Genomic DNA, 13,622 nt, shown 5'->3' with positions numbered 1-13,622 from the left:
AACTGAGGCCCCAGCACGCCCCGGCCGGGCTGCGCCCCGCCCCCGGGCCGGCCGAGGGGGGAGGCCGGGTATTTATAGACTTAATCTCTCGCCGGCCCAAGGAGGCTGAAAGCCGCCGCCTAATCTCCCGGCGCGGGGTCCCCGGCGCAGGTGCCGCGCCCGGGGCTTGTCCTCCGCGGACTGAAGACGAGCCGGGCGCCCGTGCCTCCAGCCCACCCCGGGCGGAAGCCCAGGACCCGCCGAGTACAGGGGCTGAGCCACGGCCGCTCGGCCGGTGACCTGGCCAACTCCGGCCTGAGCCCAGCCCACCCGGGAATGGAGGGAGCCGGCCAGGCCTCCGCTGCAGGTGTAAAGCCCACGGTGAGAGCCACTGCTAAGGAAGGCCGCAGCGCCCAGCTCTCCTGGGCGCCAGAGATGGCTCCCCGCTGGCCTCTTGTGGCTCCTGATTATCACTGACTGACCACACCTGCCCGGCCACCACCTTCGGGCCCACGGCCCCACGGGGTGCTCCTCTCCTTCCTGGCCCTCGCGATTTAAGAACGCTTGTACTGACCTGTAAGGTAGAGGCAGGTGCCCACGAGGTGTAGAGTCCCAGCCCCAGCGGGGTCCCAGTGGGTACACTGGCCCCCGATTGCTGAGAGGTAATTATTGAGAGGCTGTGGCCAGCTGCTCTGCATCCTGAGGCCCACAGCCCCTGGGCTGGGGCTGATGGAGCAGGCGGCTCTGCTCTCTGACCCAGAGAGAGGCACCTTAAAGCCAGCATCTGTTCACAGCACAGTTCTGCAGCCCAAACCGCAGGAGTTCTGACCCTGTTGCGCAGAGCTCGTGCCCTCTGTGAAGAAGGAAGAGGCTCAGGGGCGAAAGGCCCCTACCTGGAGGAAAACACCCCTTGTCTCTGTTGAGGCCGGGCCGGCAGCCTCCGTTGGCCAGCAGACCTGGTCCTGCCTCCCAGGTCCACCACCTAGGCCCATGGCCCCATTCCCCATTCCTCCCAACTCACTTCTCCCTGGCCCAGCCTGGTTTTTAAAAGAGGTCTTTGTTCGGGAGGTGGGGTGAGGTACCACCATGACTCAGGCCCTCCTCGCTGTTGGTGGGTTTTCAGATTTTATCTGGGAGGAGGCAGCGGAAAGACAGGCCAGTTGGCTGCCAGCCGCTCTCTCCATCCTGGGCATCCGGCTCCACCTTGAGGTGCCAGACAGAGTTCGAGGGCTTTGGCACATGGAAACAGGCCAGGTCCAGCAAATTGAAACAAGGAGACCCAGAGAGATTTCACTGTGGGCCAGTGGTGAATGTCTTAGAGTCTGCCTGCATTTCAGGCAGAAACTGCAGCCTCCCAGCCACCTGCTGGACCTGCCCCGCCTTCCCTGGCAGAGTGGGACCGGACCACCGTGGTCTTCCCAAGTGGGGCCGGAGGGAAGCCAGTGGGGCTGGCCACTCACCCCGCGGAGCTCCATACCTCTGAGATTCTTTTACCTGTCTGTTAAAAGCCCATGGAAGGCCTGGAGCCAGTGGCTCAGGACTGCAACCCTAGCTACTCAAGAGGCTGGGAGCTAAGGCTCACAGTTCAAAGCCAGCTCAGGCTGAAAATTCCATGTGAGATTCATCTCCAGTTTACCACCAGAAAACCAGAAGTGGGGCTGTGGCTCAAACTGGAAGATTGTTCACCTTGAGAAAAAGAGCTCAGGATCAGCACCCAGGCCACAAGTTCAAGCCCCACAACCGACCAAAAAAAAACAAAAGAAGCTTGATGCCTATGGCTCATGTCTGTAATCCTAGCTACTTAGGAGGTTGAGATCTGAGGATCATGATTAGAAGCCACCCCAAGCAGGGAAGTTTGTGAGACTCTTACTACAAATGAATCACCAGAAAGCTGGAAGTGCAGCTGTGGCTCACGTGGTAGAGCCTAGCCTTTAACAAAAAAGCGCAGGGACAGCACCCAGGTCCTGAGTTCAAGCCCTAGGAAATGGCACCAACATATAACAAAATCTGTGGCTCCTGTGAAAATGGTCACACACACATACGGGGGGGGGGCGGGCTGGACATGATGGTAGCTTCAGAGCAGGGCTGTGTGCAGAGCCACTCCTGCCCTGTCTGTCACCACGCAGAAGGGACACACCCCTCCGGGAAGAATAAGTTTGTGCACTTGCCTGTCCTTGTCCCCAGAGAGGCTCCTGTGACCATTTAGTGATAAGGAGATGTATATCCTGGTGCCAGAAGGAACCAGCGTACACATTGTGAACAGCCCAGGTTCAGAAGGAAACTGAACAGAGCCTGGGCCCCTGAAACACCAGTCACACACCGCCTGACAGTGTCACTGCCAGTGTCACACTCTGACAACCTCACACTGCCGGCGTGCACAGAGGCTCCCACACCGTGGAGGGGAGCAGGGCATGCTCGCCCCTCCCCACCCTGTCTTTTTGCAGTACTGAGGCTGGAGCCAGGCTTACCCACGCTGGGCACACATTCTATCACCGGAGCCACACCACAGCCCTTTTGTTTGTGTTTTGTTTTGGAGACAGGTGTCTCCCTGCTACCTCCGTCTAGACTTGCCTTGAAGCCTATGCTCCTGCCTCTGTCTTCTAAGTAACGGATTTCAAGTGTTTGAACTGTTCTTGAAGGTGTTCCCAACTTTGGAACAAGTTGCAGGAATCCAATCACCTGTGCATCACCAGAGACACGAAGTGGCCAGAGGCCCTGGTCACTTCTTTTTGTTTTTTCTTTCTTGCTTTCTTTGTTCCAGTCCTGGGCCTTGAACTTGGTCTGGATGCTGTCCTTAGCTTTCTTCACTCAAGGCTAGCACTCTACCACTTGGAGATAAGAGTCTCATGGACTTTGTTGCCTGGCCTGGATTGAACCTCAATCCTCAGCTCTCGGCCTCTGAGTAGCTGGGATCACAGGCGGCGCCAGTGGTCGTGGCTGGCCCGTTCCCTTCTGTTTACACGTACACATGCCTGCCACTGTGCGCTTGCCCAGCCCAGTGTCCATTTGCAGAGAGGATGACCTTTGACTCGACATATCGCTTCGTATTTCCTAAGAGCATCCTCTAGAGAACACAGTGATCACAGTCAGAGAACTCAATATTTATTCCACACTGTCAACTAAGATACAACTTTTCTTCTGATTAATTCTGTGTGTGTGTGTGTCCGGTCATGGGACTTGAACTCTGGGCCTGGGCACTGTCCCTCAGCTCTTCAATTCAAGATGAGCACTCTAGGGGCTGGGAAGGTGGCTCAGTGGTAGAGCGCTTGCCTTGCATGCTCGAGGCCCTGGTTCCATTCCTCAGCACCACATAAGCAAAAAGAAAAAAAGCTGGAAGTGGCACTGTGGCTCAAGTGGTAGAGCGCTAGCCTTGAGCTGAAGAGCTGAGGGACAGCGCCCAGGCCCAATCAGGCCCCATGACTGAACCCCCCCCCAAAAAAAGATGAGCGCTCTACCGCTTGAGCCAGCGCCACTTCCGGTTTTCTGGTGGTTTATTGGAGATAAGGAGATAAGAGTCTCATGGACTTTCCTGCCAGGCTGGCTTTGAACTGCGAGCCTCAGGTCTCAGCTTCCTGAGTAGTTAGGATTACAGGTGTGAGTTCCCGGTGCCCAGCTCTGACAGATTCTTACAAATACAGATTCATGGAGGACCCCATCTCCCACCTCCAGCTGAGAACTGCGGCCCTGCGCTGCTCTGGCTCCGCCCAGCCCTACTGTGGTTTCCCTGCCTTCTTTTACAGCACTCCCCGTTCCTGGTCCCTCTAGGAAAGCTTGGGCTTCAGACCAGCAGGGGAGAACGGTGCCCTGCAAACCCCGTGCCTGCTTCGCTTCCAGGGGCTCTGAGATGTCCCGCTGGGCCTGGCCAAAAGAGCGTGGGCTCCTGTCCACAGTGATAAGTTCAGCGCCCTGTGTCCCTTACAGCCACACAACTTGTGCCAGCTAGCTAACCCCTCTGTGCCTCGGTTTCCCCCTGTGCTGGCTCGTATGTGCAGAGAGGCTCTGGGCAGCGCTGGGCACACAGCAAGGGGAAGGAGAGCCGTCCCTGGAGGCCTGGCCTGCGCGTCACTCCAGCTGCGGGGCCTCCTGTCCCCCGGAGGCAGGGCGCCCCGCCTGGGGCCTCAGCTGCCCCTCAGAAGCCCCTGGGAGTTTACTAAAAAAACAAACCACAACCTCAGCCAGCCGCCACTAGGACCAGTTACCCAGCGTCACTCGGGGCAGCGCCTGGCAGGAACTTTGCTCTCATTCCCGTGCCACTTGGAGGGCTCCAACCCTGGGCCTTACACACACTGGGCAAGTGCCCGAGCTGAGCTCCATTCAGGCCCTTGGTCTCCTTGCGTAGCCCCGGCTGGCCTGGAACTCTTAATCTGACTGCCTCCACCGCTGCCCCCCAGCCAGCCTTGCTTATGGCCCCTCCCACAGACCCTGCATGCTTCCCTCTGGGCATGGGCTGTTCCTGGCCTGCTGAGCACTTCTGCCTGAGGACCAGACCGGTGCTGCGGGGATGGGGGTGGGGTGCTGAGGCAGGGCTGGGGGTGGATCCATGGCCTGGGATTCAAATCCCAGCACTGTAACAAAGACTCCAAGGTTATTGATGAGGGGCCTTATAAAAGGGGTGGGGGACAGATTATAATGGAAAGCACCACTCTGGCCTGGCCTGGCCATCCCCAGCCCTGCAGAGACCACCGTTAGCTGGCCCAGAAGGAAATCAGGGGGTGCCACTCCCTGGCCATCAGCCCTCACCCCCCCCCTGAACTGACTGCCCAGCAGCCCGCCATGCCTCCTGCCAGTGCCCGTGCGCACATGCTGCCAGGAGGTGGTCACAGAGGGCACCGTGACCTCACAGCTGGCCCCTGGGGCCGTGGCCCCTAGGGAAGAGACTCTGGCCTCTGACTCTTCTCTTACTCCACAGGCCCACAGAGGAGAAGATATGGGGCTCAAGATGTCCTGCCTGAAAGGTGAGGTGGAGGATGGGGCCCTGGGGCTGGGGAGGGGAGGACAAGGGGTGGAGGCCATGGAGGGAGACCCCCCTCTGCCCTGGGACACCCATCCTCAAGCCATAAACAGCAGGTGCCTCCCTGACTCCTAGACCTCCTCTGGGCTTCCCTTCAGTCAGCATATGGTGATACAGGGAAAATAGTGCCCTTGGGCCTCAGTTTCCCCCTCAGGGCAGTCTCCGGCCAAGAGCATGAGGAGCAGGATATGGAAGGGGCCTGTCATCTTCCAAGCAGGAGCTCCGGCTGGCCTGGTGCTGGAAAAAGGAAGAGCACTGGGGAGGGAGTTCTAGAAGGACCCCAAATCCATGAAGGGTATAGGCCATATTGGTTTCTACAGTTTTCTGTCCAGAGGCACCACAGGTTAACAGGCCACATGGAACACCCCCAAATCCAGGGCCCCTCCCCGGTGCTCTGCCTGTGCAGATGGACGTCCGCCGTCCTCTCCCGGCCCAGGCCTGGGAGCTGCACTCCGCTCTCACCTGCTACATCTCGGTGTCCCGCACACATACCCGCCACTCACAGCCCCAATGCCTCACACACACGCTGCACACACCACACATGCCTGACATGCCACACCCCGATGCACATGTACCAAATACAGGCTACACACACAGCCTACATGCACAGATCCCTCCCATACACATACAACACACATAACACGCCATACCCACACACCTGACACACTGCACACACACATACTGACATGCCTACACACACACACAGAGCCACGGTGCAGAACGGAGCATGAGAGCTGCTCCTGTCCTTCCTGCCCTTTCACCTTTCCTAGGTCAGGCTCATTTTGGGCAACCTGGAACAAAGCCCCTTGTCAGTGAACTGGGTTTCTGGCAGGCTCTGTGCGGCTCCTGGGGCCCAGCACAGCGCTGTTCCCTAGAGCAGCTGCCCCTGCTGTTTGTTACCCTTGTGTCTGCCCCTGCCTTGAGCTCTAGGCAAGCTTAGGGGTCTTGGCTGAAGCTTGGGGACTGATCAGTTAATGTGAGTGAAGAATGGACCTCCCCCACCCAGGAGGTGAAGGGGGACTGCAGGTGTGGCCAGGGTGAATGGATGACCCTTAGGGTCACCTCTGATTGGTCAAGCAGAGTTCTTGTGCCCACGTCTGACTGAGGTCTGGCATCTTGACTGACAGCTCTGCCAAGACTGCTTGTAAAGGAGGAGAGCAGTGGTGGCCCCGGAGAGAATGGGATGTTGCTCGCAAAGGGAACAGTGTAGTCAACCTATCATCTCCAGGTCCTGGCCCATGCTGGACTCCAGGCCCAGCCTACAGAGACGTGTGTGGTGCGTGCGTGCGTGGGTGTGTGGGCGTGTGGGTGTGTAGGGGAGTCAGTGGAGTATCTGTGAGCTGTGTAGGCTGATCTGGGAGTAGACATGGCTGAGGTTTAACCTGAGGAATCTTCACTTCCCAGTGGGCCTGGGACTCTGCGGTTCCCAGCACAGAGCTGGATTCAGGGCATCTTTGTGTGATTTTTCTCTTACGATGATGGAACAGACATAACAAAATGAACTCTGGTGACTGCTAAGTGCACAGAGCACCGAGCACATCCACCCTGTGCAACCACCACGTGCTCTCAGGCAGGAGGTGAAACTCTCCCATTCATCGGGAGCTGCCCTGCTCTCCCTCCTGTCGGCCTCTGCCCCTGCCCACTTTGGGGAGCATCGTTGGCATTTGCCCTTTGGTGGTCTCTGGGGACTTTCACTGTTTCCATCATGTTTCTATGTTCAACTGAGTTTTCATGTCAGTGTTTCATGGTGACCTTGTTTTTTAGTTTATGTTGGCAGATGCTGGGGTTTAAAGTCGGGATCTGAAGCTTGCTAGGCAAGTTCTCCACTCCTTGAGCCGCACCCCAGTCCGTGGGCTGGTCCTTCATTCCATTCTGGGACTGAGCAATACTCCACTGGGTGGATGGCATGAGTCGCTTTGCATTTGCTATCACAGCACACCTGAAATGATCAACTTAAAAGGAGGAGTGGTTTCTTTTTGCTCAGTTTCAGTCCTTGGTCACTTGGACATGGTAGAAGGAAAGCTAGACGGAGGAGGTAGGGGCCAATGCTCCACTAAAGCCCTCAGAGGCATATGCTTCTAACCCCCAAACTTCCTCCCCAAGGCTCCTCCAATGGCCTAACTTCCTCCCCTAGGCCCTGCCTCCAATAGCCTAACTTCCTCCCCTATACCCTACCTCCAGTGGCCCGGCTTCCTCCCACTGGACCTTGCCTTCAATAGCCTGACATCTTCCCTCTAAGCCCCACCTCCAGTGGCCCGGCTTCCTCCCACTAGGCCTCATCCTTAAAGGGTCCCACACCCCCTAAGGGTGCCAAGGGCCAGGCCTTCAACGTGGGCTGAGGACACATGCCCCGTTGTCAACGTCCGACTGTTGGGTCACGACACTGTGACGCCGGAGGACCTGGCGGTAACCCTGGGCCCACCTTCCTTCCAGCTCCAGGCAGGCCTCCGGCCGGGTCTTCCACAGGGTCTTGGCCAGGGGTGCCGCAGAGCCAGCTGTTCCTGGAAACGGCACCCCCACCTCCCACTCCCAGCACCGCAGGACTAAAAGCCCCGCAGAGCTGAGAGCCCCAGGGGCTGGGAGCTTTAAAAGGCTGCCTTGCAGGCCCGTCCAGCCCTGTGGAGAGCTGGGCGGCAGGAAGGAAGCTCATACATTTTTTACCGAGGCCCTCTGCCCAGCCAGGTCCCTGGAGGTGCTGCCCAGGCCTGGGTGTGACCCAGCCACGGCGGGTGGAGGCCGAGTACACGTGGCTAAGATAGACCCAGGCTAGCAGCCAGGGCGTGCCTGGCTCCTGCTCTGCCCAGGGGGAGGGGGGGGCGTCCCCTGGCTGTCCCGCAGGTCCTTAGCAGCCCCCGGGGACACTGGTGCGGCCAGCTCTGCGCCGTCTTCCATCTGCTCCACCTTGCTGCTGCCCGGCCCGGCTGTGCGCTCCGGCTCGGCAGGTATTCGGTTATCGGCAGCGGGAGAGACCCGCCTTCCCCGTGTGGTCCCGGGTCTGCTCTTTGCGGTCTGCTCCCACGTCAGGATTTCCACCTCGACTGCTGGGCAGTGTTGGGGTTGAAGAGGAGCAGATTTGGTAGTGAGTGGGTGTGCGGGCACCTCTGTATTCTGCTGGGGTCACATCCAGCTAACCCTCCAGAGCACCCCTTAAACACTGCCGCAACCCGGATTTCCTGCAGCAAACTGGAACACTGTGCTCCCCATAGACGGAGGTTTGTGCTCCCAGGGCAGAGCCATGCAACCTACCAGGCGGCTTCTGCCTCCAGCAGATGCAAGGGTCCTGGGACTGCCGTAACAAATGACTGTGCACTGGGTGCTTCCGGCCAGGGGAATGTAACTCCTCCCAGGTCTCGCGGCCGAGTCTGCGGTGGAGTGTGACAGGGCCGTGCTGCCCTGGTGCAGGTCCTTCCTGCTCCTCGGGTTCCGGAGCCCCTGTGCCCACTCCCTGCCTGCTTCTCCCTGTGGCCATTTTGCTCGTCTGGTGGGTCCAGACCTGTCTCGGGTCTCCCGAGGATTCCACGCGTCGGATTCCGAGCCCCTCAAATCCACCATGAGCTCGTGACAAGATCTGTAGCTGACCCTGTCCACGGAGGCCTTGCCTCCGAACCTGGAAGCCGGTCCTCGCTGTGGGGCCCTGGGCCCGCATAACTTCAGGGGGACCCCGTTCAACCGGCCGGTCACCTCTCCTCTGAGCCCCACAGTGGGAGACAGGACCGCGCCCTTGGGTCTGCAGCGGGCTGGGCCCGGGGCGGGCAGGGGGTTCAGCACTGGCTTTGTCTGAGGCCAGGCCTGGGCTCACAGCCGTAGCGGTGGGGCAGCGCCCTGAGGATCGGTGGAGTGTGCCCCCCATGTCCCCAACACCCCAAGTCAGGCGCTGACTTGGGCTGAGCTGGGAACCTGAGTCTCCCCCAAGCCGCCCATGCCCGGCAGGCTGAGATGCCACCCTGACACGGTGCCCTCTGGGACATTGTCTGTGTCTGTGGCAGGCATGGTGGGCGGAGGGCGCCCTGGGCCCCTGCACTGCCTCCGCTCCACAGCCGCGTGACCCCGCAGCCACTGAGCCCCGCAGTGATGCGGGCTGTACTGACGGACAGCTGGCGAGGAGGCGGGAGGGACCCCGCCCCACCCCCGGCCCTGCGTCATGGCCTCGTTTCTCCGCTTCTCCCCGTCCCCTCTCCGGCAGTGCATCCCTGACGCAAGCCGGGGCTTTTCCCTTAATTAAAAAGAGATTTAGAACAGCCACAGTCATGGGCTGGACTGCCTGGAAAAGGTAAAAGTGGCCAGAGCTGTCCAACCCCATCCGTAAGGATGCCAGACCGTCCTTATAATTGGAATTAAAAAAAAAAAGATTAAATGCCTCTGAAACCCTCAGAGGCATTTGATTTTTTTTTTAAAAAAGATTTGCCCTGTCATCTGTGAGATTAGTGCCAGTCCCCTGAGCCCTTGTGTTCCTGCCCCAGGGCCTTTGCGTATGCTATGGCTTCTCCAGTGCCCTCCTGCTTCTCTGCAGCCCCTGAACCCCCCCCCCCCAGCCTCAGACTACCACTTTCACCTCTCAGGCTCTGCTGCAGGGAGGGCGGGCTCTGTCCAGTGCTGCATGACCTGGAGCAGGTCTCCACGCTCTCTGTGCCAGATCATCTGCTTTGCTGGGAGGACACACCATAAGTGCTTTCTTCCTCAGGATGTCCCGCCTCCCGGGCCACCATCCTCAAGACCCGACGTGTGGCCTCTGGGGCGGAGGGGGGGGTGGGGGGGGGGGGGGAGGGCGCTCTCCCTCCCTCCCCTCCAGCAGACCCTGCTGTCTGCAGGTCCTCTTCCTGTTGTGGAGGTGGAGCGGGGCGGGGCGGGGCAGGAGGCACAGGGAAGCATCTGTGGAGACCATTCTGTTCTCAGCCGTGCCTGGACCTGGAGCGTGCCTGGCTTCGGTAGGGGCACTGGTGCCCACTGCCTGAGCACTGCCAGGCCCGGCCCACGGCCGTTCTGATGAGAGGATAAAACGTCCCCTAGCTAAGTGTCTTGCTAGGGCCAGCCATGTTGTGTCTGGCCCCCCAGGGGTGACCGCAGGTGGGGACCGCAGGCGGGGCCTCTGTCCACCAGCAGTGGCCCCCAGCTGCCTTCGGGCGGCTGGCTGGATGGTCGTTCTTAGAGTGGGGTACGGGGGCTGTGGATGGCAGATGTCTGGAGCGGCGCCAGCAGGCCCAGCAGAGAGGCCTTGCCCGCAGTGTGCCCTGGGCAGCTGAGGAGCTGGTGGCCTGGGTGGGTCGGAGTCCTGTGTCTCCTGTCCCCTGGCCTTGCTGTGCAGCCACCACGGGGACCGCACAGAGCAGAGCACCAGCCAGCAGAGACCAGCAGGGGGCGCCCGCGGGCCGCAGGCCTGCCAGGGCCAGGTCTGGGAGGCCTGGGAGAGGCTCTGTCAGGAGCCTGCTCCTGGGCAGAGCCTAGAAGTGGGGTCCGAGCCCCGGCTAGCTGAAACCCCGGGGTCTGTGCCTCCCACCTGCTTCGTGTTACCCGCATTATTCCAAACACTGGTATCGGGGCTCTGGGTGCACAGCCAGGGAAACCGAGGCCCTGAGTGAAGTCACCTGACTAGCAGGGCCACCCGGGAGCCTGTCAGAGCCCTGTCGTCCTCACAGAGCAGACTCAGCCCTGCGGGGCGGGCTGTGGGTGGTGCCAGCCAGCCAGGCAGTGCAGCCCAGAACTGAGACCCTGGGGTGCTGCTGAGAAGGGTTCAGTGTGTTGCGGGGGGGGGGTCCCAAAACCTGCTAGTGCCCTGCCTCCACAAATGGCTTCCCACACCCAAACCTGGAGTGAGCATGGGTGGCCTGTGTCTCCATGTCCGTCTGCTCACTGCGCCTTGGTGGTCTGGAATCCTAGCTAAGAAATAGGCAAGCAGGGGCTGGGAAGGTGGCTCAGTGGTAGAGCGCTTGCCTCGCATGTATGAAGCCCTGGGTTCCAGTCCTCATCACCACATAAACAGAAAAAGCCGGAAGTGGTGGTGTGGCTCAAGTGGTAGAGTGCACTAGCCTTGAGCAAAAAGCTCAGGGACTATGCTCAGGCCCTGAGTTCAAGCCCCAGGGCTGGCAAGAACAACAGCAACAAAAATAGGCAGGCATGTTAAGCAACAAATAAGTTCTGGCTGGGAAAACCAGTGCTGGGCTGGGGCAGAGCTGGCAGGCTCGTGTTGCAATCCCTGCAGTGGGCCTGGTCCTGAGGGCCTGGCCGGACCGGACACGGGCTGGTGTACGCCCTCCCTTCCTCATCTCTTCCCTCCTCCCTCTCCGTGGCCCCTCCCCTCCCCCAGGCCTCCAGCATCTCTCTAAGGCTCTGGGAACCATGCTTGTTCCAGATCACCAGTGTGGGCTGTGCTCAGACCCACACGTCTGTGCCGACAGACACGGACGTCCGCCCCTCCCCGGCTTGTGCAAGCCCGGAGGCTGGGGTTTTGCTTCCTTGAGCCTCAGTTTCCACTTTCCTCCCTTGCCTCAGAGCGCTCACTCCTGCCGGTGGGGAGGGAGGGAACTGTGTGTATGAGTGTGCACGTGTGTTTGTGTGTGACCATGTCTGCACATTTGTGTACTTGTGTGTACACGTGTGTGAGCTTTTACATGTCTGTGTGTGCACGTGTGTGCCTGTGCACTGGTGCACACTCATGTGAGTACACACGCTGCTTCCGCAGGCTTCAAGATGTGTGTTAACACCAGCAGCAGCCATGACGAGGCCCCCGTCCTAAATGACAAGAACCTGGACGTGCCCAACATCATCATCACGCCCCCCACGCCCACAGGCAGCATGGTGCTGGCCCGGGACTCGAGGTGGACGGGTGAGTCGGCGCCGCGGCCCTGGGCACAGCGCCCAGGCCCCCTCTGCCCTGCCTGACTTGGGTCCTCACTACCCTCAAGCTGGCTGGAGCTCGGGGCTGCATGCTGTGACGGGCTTGGCGCGCTGGCCTGGGCTGGTTGGCCCGGCCATGATGGTGGCGCCGCTCGCTGCCGAGGCCAGGCCGGGAGGGCTCCAGCTTGATGTCCACTGCCTGGCTGGAGAGGACCATGCCCATGCCTTCTGGATGGGGGGGGAGGGGTGCATGGAGAGGGAGCCCCAGCCACGCCCCCCTCCTGTCCTCAGGACGCCCTGTGAGCTCCAGGGAGGCTGGTCTCTCGGGCAGGGAGCCGGGCCTGTGCTTGGCGCTGGGCCATAGCTGCATGCAACTTGGCTCGGTCACAGCGTTCACTGCCATTGTATAGAAGGGCAGACTAAGGCCTCGCCAAAGGGGTACCCAGGACCCCCTGGCTGTCTGCATCACCAGGGCCCTCCCAGCTTGCAGCAACACCCCTGCCCAGACGTCAGGGAACTCGGGGTAGTGGCCTGAGGCAAAGCCCGCGGGCCCAGTGTGCTGACGGCTGTCTGTCTCCTAGTCTGGCTGGATGAGTTGGGGACTGGCCCGGATGATGGCGAGATGGACCCTGAGGCCTGAGGACCTAGCCGGTGGTTCCCTTTGCCCTGGGCAGCTGGATGGGGACAGCGATCGGGCCCTGGACGAGACAGAGGTAGCAAGATGCGTGTGGCGAGCTGCAGGCCCCAGCGCGGTGCTGAGTGGGCCGGATACCCGCCACCTCCGTGCTCTCAGTGAGCTGACACGGCGAAGGGGAGGGGACCTAACTGCATCCACGACGGCCACAGGGCTGGGCCCACCCCCGGCCCCGCACACGGCCGCGGCCGCCGAACTCTCCAGAGGACTGGCTCCGTTTTTTATACATTGTTTTACAGATACTGCAACAGTCCCAATGTGATTTATAATCGCCTTTTTGCATTTTAAGTAAAGGTCCTCCTTACAGATGCCTGCTCCTGCCTCTTTGGGTGGGAGAGCACAGGGCTGGGGAGAGCAGGGTGGAGGTCACTGCACGCTGGGGCGGGGGGGGGGGGAGCTGTGGCCAAAAATGGTAGAGAGCTAGCCTTGAGCAGAAGAGCTCAGGGACAGCGCCCAGACCGTGAGTTCCAGCTCCAGGACTAACCCAGAAAAAAATCTCACCGACTTTTCCGTCTGTATTGGTCTTGAACCCAGATCTCAGCCTCCTGAGTAGCTAGGATAACAGGTGTGAGCCACCGGCGCCCGGCTACTTCTGGCCTCTTGGTGGCCCGCAGGCCTCCACCCGAGCAGCTCTGGAGAGTTGTTTATGGAGGTGGAATCTCACAAAGTGTTTGCCTGAGCTGGCTTCCAATGACGGTGCTCCCAATCTCTGCCGCAGGCCTGACCTTACCCAGCCTTCCTGCCCTGGCTCCGGTGTCAGCGTGCTGCTTCTCCGGCCAGTGGAGGGCCTCTTCAGAGCCGGCCTCGAGGCCCAGATTCAAACACTACTCCTTGACTTACTGGGCCTTCTTTGAACACACCCTCAGGGATGGATTAGCAATGTCTGTGGTTTGTCACAGCCCAGCACACTGATTAAAACAAGAAGTTGTGAATGCGTGAATGGGTACACCGAGGCCGAGGTGATGAGCTCTAGGGAGGAGACAAAGATGGCTCTGCAGCCATGCCCTGGTGTGTTGAGGGCAGCTGGGGGGGAGGGGCAGGGGACCAGGGAACATTCTGGTCTGGCCTCTTGGGATTCATGGTGCCTTCCTGCAAAGCGGGGGGGGG

General features: G+C 60.2%; 1 protein-coding gene across 1 annotated transcript; it reads left to right on the top strand.

Annotated features, from left to right (window-relative positions):
- The first annotated feature begins 4,893 nt into the window (after window positions 1-4,893).
- LOC105983118 (chromosome unknown open reading frame, human C16orf74) lies at window positions 4,894-12,824 on the top strand. The gene is made up of 3 exons (XM_013012892.1): window positions 4,894-4,934; window positions 11,667-11,810; window positions 12,403-12,824. The coding sequence occupies exons 1-3, from the start codon at window positions 4,907-4,909 to the stop codon at window positions 12,459-12,461; spliced, it is 231 nt and encodes a 76-aa protein (XP_012868346.1). The 5' UTR covers window positions 4,894-4,906; the 3' UTR covers window positions 12,462-12,824.
- Window positions 12,825-13,622: the final 798 nt, after the last annotated feature.

This window comes from Dipodomys ordii, unplaced genomic scaffold (genome assembly GCF_000151885.1).
Source record: "Dipodomys ordii isolate 6190 unplaced genomic scaffold, Dord_2.0 Scaffold18, whole genome shotgun sequence".
Classification (NCBI taxonomy): domain Eukaryota; kingdom Metazoa; phylum Chordata; class Mammalia; order Rodentia; family Heteromyidae; genus Dipodomys; species Dipodomys ordii.
The sequence above is the reverse complement of the archived record's forward strand: the minus strand, read 5'-3'. Positions and strand labels throughout refer to the sequence as shown.